The 6,561-nt window shown below is 55.5% G+C and overlaps 1 protein-coding gene across 2 annotated transcripts; it reads right to left on the minus strand.

Moving 5' to 3' along the window:
• ELOF1 (elongation factor 1) lies at nucleotides 1-4,431 on the minus strand. Of its 2 annotated transcripts, XM_060007836.1 has the most exons (5): nucleotides 4,357-4,431; nucleotides 1,760-1,893; nucleotides 1,509-1,579; nucleotides 1,140-1,245; nucleotides 1-181 (listed from the first exon to the last, which is right to left on the minus strand). In XM_060007836.1, the coding sequence occupies exons 2-4, from the start codon at nucleotides 1,873-1,875 to the stop codon at nucleotides 1,181-1,183; spliced, it is 252 nt and encodes an 83-aa protein (XP_059863819.1). In that variant the 5' UTR covers nucleotides 1,876-1,893; nucleotides 4,357-4,431; the 3' UTR covers nucleotides 1-181; nucleotides 1,140-1,180. The 2 variants fall into 2 exon arrangements, with proteins under 2 accessions (XP_059863819.1, XP_059863818.1); XM_060007835.1 differs by lacking the exon at nucleotides 1-181 and having other exon boundaries at nucleotides 583-1,245.
• Between the last annotated feature and the right edge of the window lie 2,130 nt (nucleotides 4,432-6,561).

The following is a 6,561-nucleotide window of genomic DNA, read 5'->3' on the forward strand; positions in this document are numbered from 1 at the left end:
AGCTGTTCCCCTAGCCTGGACCCTGGACTCAGGAGGAAGTAAGATGCTGGGCTGTGAAGCCAGGCCTCCTGGGTTCAAGGCCCGGCAGCCGTGCAGTCTTCTGGCTGTGGGACCTTTGGCCGGTGACCTCCTGTCTCGGGCCTGTTTCCTCATCCGTGAGCATCTTCCTTCCTCAGGGCGGCTGTCGCGACATGGGGGCAAGGCAGGCAAACCTGACATTGGCCTCTGGCCCAGTGTGGCCCCTGAGCCTTAGCTCCTTCAGGCTGTCCCCCAGGAAGCCTTCTCTGACCCCCCCAATCCCCACCCTGGGCTCTGCTGGCCCCGGTTTCTGCTGTGACTGCAAACATCAGACATAAACATGTAAACACCTGGCCAGGTGTCTGTGGGTTCATCCCTGTCCCCTGAGCCCAGCACTGCCCTGGTTTCACCTTGAATGCTTGTAGAGTGGATAAAACGTCGTACGGTTTGAAGGGCTGACCCCTTCCAATGGCCCGCCAGGCCACCTCTGAATGCCTGTCTCCCCCGTTCCCTCGTTGAGCCCCTGGGTCTGACCCAGAGCCCAGGAAACCAGAGAGCTGGGAGTTTCGCGTTGGCTGCTTTATTTAAGGGCTGGTGATCGACAGCTATCCCCAACCCAGCCCCTCCCTCCTCTACAAAAGTGGCCAACCGTGAAAACAGGCCGCCCTGCCAGGGGGCCTGTGGGGCTGTGGCTTGAGTCCCAGGCCACACACCTTGGAAGGCAGGGAAGGAGGATGAGCAGTTGGTCCAGTTCAAATGGACAAGTGCTGGTGAGGCGGGGTAAGACGCTGGAGAGTCCCGAGGCAGCCTCTGCTGGGCTTGCCCTCACCTACGATGTCAGGACACAGGTCCCTGGAGGAGCCAGGGCCCCAAAGCCAGGTGGCCAGGTGCCAGAGGAGGGAGTAAGTCAAAGGCTTTCGGAGCCAAGGGAGGCAGTTCAGGCCCCTGGGGCCCAGCAACCCTTCAACTCTACCCCATGCCCACGAGGACACCCCCACAGTCACACCTGCAGCCACACCCACTCACACCCATGCCCACACTCACTCCACACACACACACACACAGGGCTGCAGAGGCCCTGGACCCACACCCTGGACCCTGGAATGTCTCTGGATTGGTACCCAGCGGGTGAGGCTGCCAAGGGAGTGGGTCCTCTGCGTTGCTACTGATTGGCCGCCTCGCAGGCATCTATCCAATCGCTGTACACGTCCACTGGTTCCGACAGATCTGAGCCGCTGAGGTCAAGGGCAACTGGTAGCACTGGACCCCTTTCCTATACATACTTCTGTTGTTCACGCTACTTGTTAGCCAGACCCCCGCCCTGAAGCCTGTCACCCCATGTAAGTCAGCACGTGGCACTGGTTCCTCTCGGTGGCCACACCACCAGGGCATGCAGCAGGGCTGGGTGCCCTTGAGCAGCCCACTCTGGGCAGAGCAGCCCTGACGCCCCGCCCCCGTCCCCTGGGGAAAGCCCGGGTTCCCAAGGATACAAGTGATGGGCGTCTGGAATTCTTCCAGGCACACGGTACAAGAGATGACTCCGGTGTTGCGGGCCCGGTCCCTGGAACGGGAGGAGATGCGGGGACTTAGTGAACGAAAGGGCCTGTGTCTGTGGGTGACGATCCCCCTAACCAGGAGGGCTGGGGACAGAATGGAAGACAGTGGGGGTGGGGGGAAGCCACCCCCCGACCGAGGAAGGAGAGGGCCGGCCCCGTGAGGCAGGATCCTGGGCCCCGCTCACATTTTCACGTCACAAGACTTCTCGTGGTTGCAGAAGGGGCAGGTGAACTGGGTCTCTAGGGTGCCTGTCATCTTCTTCTTGGGGGGTGGCTTCCGTTTTGACTTTCTGCGCCCCATGTCTGCAGGAGGGCAAACCTGTGGGAGGATGGGGGCAGAAGTCAGCGACTCGTGGGACCCACGCGTCCCTCTGGCTCGACGCTGTAGGAAGCGGTCATCCCCACCCCCCCCCGCCTCCCCGATTCTGGCATCGTTCTTCCGTGACAGCGGAGGTCAGCAGCCTGCCAGATAAAGACCAGAGTTTCACTTATACTTAAGACCACTCTCTATGCAATATTCTTGTTCTTAACTAAGGGTGCTTCCAATTCACTGAGTAGACAGAAGCAGTCAGACCACATCCACAATCCACAAGTCCCCAGGACCACCCACTCGACCTTCTCTCCTTTGCTATGGAAGAACGTCCACGCGCCCCACGAAAACAATTTGCTACCTTGTGCCTTGGATCCCAACGTCACATTTTCTCTCTCTACTGGATCATTAACAAACACACTTGTTATGACCTCTTCCATCATTAAAAACCACCCCTTCGTTCTCTGTGAGCTTTTCTAGCAGAGCTGTCTGCGTTCCCTCCTACCCTCTCTCCACAGCCCCTTCCATGCTGTCCACCCCAAGGGGCAGCCCTCACTCCTCAGCGTACTGGACACACCGGTTCCTCCTCCCACCATTCTCACAGGGCTCTCCCACCCTCCTCAGTGGCAGCTTCTTGCAGTCTCTGCTGCTGCTGCAACCCCATCCTCACCCCGTCAATTCGCTAATGATGGTGAGTCCACAAGCTCAGTCTTTGGACCCCTCCCCTCTCCATCTCCATTCATTTCCATGGAGATCTCACCCAGCGTCAGGGCTTCAAATGCCTTCTCTACATCAATGTCTTCTCTGAACTGCAGGCTCCCCTGGCCACCTGCCTCAGCCACACTCCTACCCGGTGCTACCAAACGTTTAAACAGAACCTGTCCAAAACCGAGCTCCGAACACCTCAATGTGTTGTCCCACAGGCAGCAAGTCCATCTTTCCAAAAACCTTAGACTCATCCTCAATTCCTTTCGCCCTCTCTCACACCCCTTATCCCATCCTGACCCTACTGTTCTACCTTTAAAAGACATCCAGCATCTGACCACTTCTCACCACTCCCAGGGCCAGCTCCGTGGTCTGAGTCTTGAGTCCCAGTCATCTCTGGCCTGTATTATCACAACAGCATCCTCACTGGTTTCCCTGCATCTCTAACTCTGCCCAGCACCCTCCAAATGTGAATTCCTCGAAGGCAGGGATTTCTGTCTTTTCTTTGTATCCCCAGCGCCTAGAACAGCTCGCGGCACAGAGCTGGCTCCCAACAGAGATTTACTGAATGAATGAATGACCAATGCCAAGCCTACAGTAAACCACAGCACTGCTGCAGTCCAGGCAGGCAAGGTATCTGCTCTTGTGCAACTGATATGCTAGCGGAGGAAGACAGACCCTTCAGCTAACTAATAAGGGAGATAATTTCCAATACCGCTAAGTGCTATGAGGTTAATGAAACAGGGCTGAGTGAACGCTTCTGGGACGGGGCTACCTAAGGGTGGAGCTGGAAGAATCCTTGGGTAAGAGTCATTTAAGCTGAGGCCTGAATAAGAGAAGGCTACCATGCATGGTAGTCCAGGCAGAGGGAATAACAACTGCAAGGGCTCCAAGGCAGAAGAAGCTTTTCTTGAGAAAGAGAAAGGAGACTGGTACAGCTGAAGCCCAGCGAGTAACGGGGAGATGGGTGTGAGATGCAACAGGAGAGCAGCGGCCAGACCCTACAAGACCCAGTAGGCTTTAGTAAGCCGGAGCCAGTTCTGCTGCCCAGGCTCTCACCTTCGGGGGTACAGGGGTAGTGTTCTGTTGAATTTTTCCCCCCAAAGCCTGGCCCTGGTTACCACCCGCACCAGAATCACCTGGGGGTGCTCAAAAAATGCAGATTTCTGAACCTAACCCCCAGATCTCCCGGCACTAGAATGTCAGTTTTCCGGGTTCGGGTGGGAGCATGATTTGCCCACTGCTGAATCCCCAGCACGCACAGTTCCTGGTATGCATTAAGAGCTCAATAACTGTTGAATATAAACAAGTCTCCTGAATCAGAAGCTACAGGTGGGCCCCAGAAACTCATTTTCCGTGGTGACTACAGCACCCGCCAACCACACTCCAGAAAAGGGAGTCTGGCCTGCACATAAAACTCCAGGGGCCTCGGACTGTACTTCTGTGGCGATCTAAGTCCAAAGCGCGCCAAGGTGGGGGCTGGAAAAGGGCTCAGCCACCGACCCTACCGGGACGCAAGAGGAGGCCGGTGGGCCGTCCTTCCAGGCTCACCGAGGCTTCGGCATCGCCTCCCGCCGGCCGCCGGTAGAAGCCAGGCCTCCGAACAGCGGGCTGGGACCCGCTGGGACCCGGGGGAGTCAAGTTCCCCGATGGGCCGCCCCCCAAGCCCTGGGCCCTGGGCCCCTCCTCCAGGACCCCGTCAGCGCCCCGGAGTCGCAGAGCGCCCTGTCCCACCCGGCCCCAAAGCCCGCCCGCGCGATCCCTCACCTGCACTCGCCAACGATCTTTGCGACAGCCTCGTTCACCCGGGAGACAGTGACTTCCAGCTCCGGGCGGAAGCGGAAATCCCTCCTCTCCCCTTCAGTCTCACCCACCCGAGGCCGGGACCTCCCAGCGAGTAAGCCCCGCCTCCTCCAGTGTCTGTGTGCGCACGCACAGAGAGTAAGTCTTCTCTGTACTCTCATTCCGGGCCCGGAGGCGGGATCGCAGTGCGCGTGCGCAAGGGCTGGACCGCATTTCACAGTTGGTACGCAAGTGGCCGCTACTTCTAGTGAGCTTCCGCGGTGGCAGTTCCCGCGTTTCAGGAGCGGTGGACCGGGCCATAGCAGCACTGGAAAGGCAGCCTCTCCCATGACTGCAGCATCTTCACGTGCCTTCTCTCCCACTTCAAGCCCCAGCTCCTCGCAGCTCACCTGGGTCTCCCCGATGTCGGGCACATTCAGATATCTCAGTGCTAAGAAACGACAGATACCAGTATGGCTGAATCAGAGTTAACGGGGGAAGCTTGTAAGAAGCTCTTCTCAAACTTTAACAAGAACCTGTGGATCTTACTATAATTCAGGTTCTGGTTCATTAGGTCAGAAGTGGGGCCTGGAAGTCTGACTTTCTAACTAGGTCCCCAGTGCCATACGTGCTGTTGGTCTGCGGGACCACACTTTGAGTGCCGAAGTTATCATACATGAGTTTGGACAGGCAGGTAGGGGCTGGGGGAGGGGAAAACAAAGCTCCACAATTCCCACGATGTAGTGAAGAGGCTGGACAGAAATATAAAGGGTCAGTTGCTACACTGTTCAGCGCAGCAGAGAGGAGTGTGTGGATCTCAGAGCATGTGATGGTGGAGGGGGCTGCCAAACTAGTACGAGAGGTTAGAGAAGGCTTCCCTGGGAGGCCGATGCTCAGGATGGAATCCAAAGCCTGAGTGGAAGTCACAGACAGAAGTAGCACCTATAGAACTTAAGAGGGAGTGAAGGAGAGAGGAGTGTCAAGGGTGGAGACCCTGGGCACTGCCTCTTACTCAGATGAGGCAGGCTCAACAGAGATAATTCGGAGGAGTGGTCAAGGGTTGTGTTTGGCTGTGATTAGTCTGAGACAAGCAAGAGGGGCTCTGGAAGGGGCCTTTGGAAGAGAAGCCAGGAGCTCAGGAGAAGGATCTGGATGTGATTTTGAGAGTCATCTGCATATGGAGGTTATTTAAAGTCTTGGGGCCAGAGGAGGTCACGTGGTTTCAGGGGTAAGGGGCAAAGTGTAGCAAAAGAAGAGGGCTAAGAAGGACACCAGGGCTCCCCAGCCTTAGAGGTTAGGAGGAGGAGCCAGCAAGAGACTGGGCAGAACAGTGAGGTAGGAGGAGGAAGACGTGGGTTGCCCTCTCCCAGAAGCCTCCAGAGGCAGGTATTTCAAGACAAGGAGAGTGATCAGCTGTGTCACATGTGACTGCGAGTTTGAGTAAGATGAGGAAAGAGAATTGACTGTTGACTTTGGCAAGTGTTTGGTCCCTGGCAATCTTGATAAGAGCTCTTTCATTGGAGCGATTAGGAAAATAACTTGTCAAGAGATCTATCGATGTATTTCCAATAGACCTATCTCCAAGAAGTCCTCTAGAGGGCAGTGTTACTCTCAGAACTGCCAAGCTTAACCCTTGGCAGTGCCTCTCTGGAGGACCCCTTCTCCGTGCTTGTACGAACCTGGATACACACAGGATGGGATCATACCATACATGTTACCTTGCAACTTGCTATTTCCACTTAGTGGTCAATACACATACAGATAATCATTGTGTGGCTGCCGTAGTCATGATTGCCAGGTTCACAGGTTTTGTGTCTTTTCTTTCCCTTTTCCTTTCTTCTCTCTCTCTCCCTTTCCTTCCTTCCTTCCTTCCTTTCTCTCCTCTCTTTCTTTCTCTGTCTCTCTTTCCCTCCCTCCCTTTCTTCCTCCCTCCCTTCCTTCACATCTTTATTGAGATATAATTGACAGACAATAAACGGCACATTTTGACATATACATACACCTGTGAAGCCATCACCACAATCATGATAGTGACTGTTTCCATCCCCCCAAGAAGTTTCCTTATGTCTCTTTGTAGTCAGTCCCTACCCCACCCTCAGCCCTTGACACCAACTAATCTGTTTTCAGTTCCTATAGCTTTGTGTTTTTGAGGAAGTCCCATAAACAGAATCATACAAAACGTAGCCTTTT

This window comes from Delphinus delphis, chromosome 3, assembly GCF_949987515.2.
Source record: "Delphinus delphis chromosome 3, mDelDel1.2, whole genome shotgun sequence".
Taxonomy (NCBI): Eukaryota; Metazoa; Chordata; class Mammalia; order Artiodactyla; family Delphinidae; genus Delphinus; species Delphinus delphis.

Excerpts from the sequence above, each read along its gene's own strand:
- ELOF1 (XM_060007836.1), bottom strand. The coding sequence starts at position 1,875 with ATGGGGCGCAGAAAGTCAAAACGGAAGCCACCCCCCAAGAAGAAGATG. Across the intron at positions 1,580-1,759 it reads AAGTCTTGTGACGTGAAAAT|GGACCGGGCCCGCAACACCG; the intron begins GTGAGCGGGGCC and ends CTCCCGTTCCAG. Across the intron at positions 1,246-1,508 it reads ATTCCAGACGCCCATCACTT|ATCTGTCGGAACCAGTGGAC; the intron begins GTATCCTTGGGA and ends TCAGCGGCTCAG.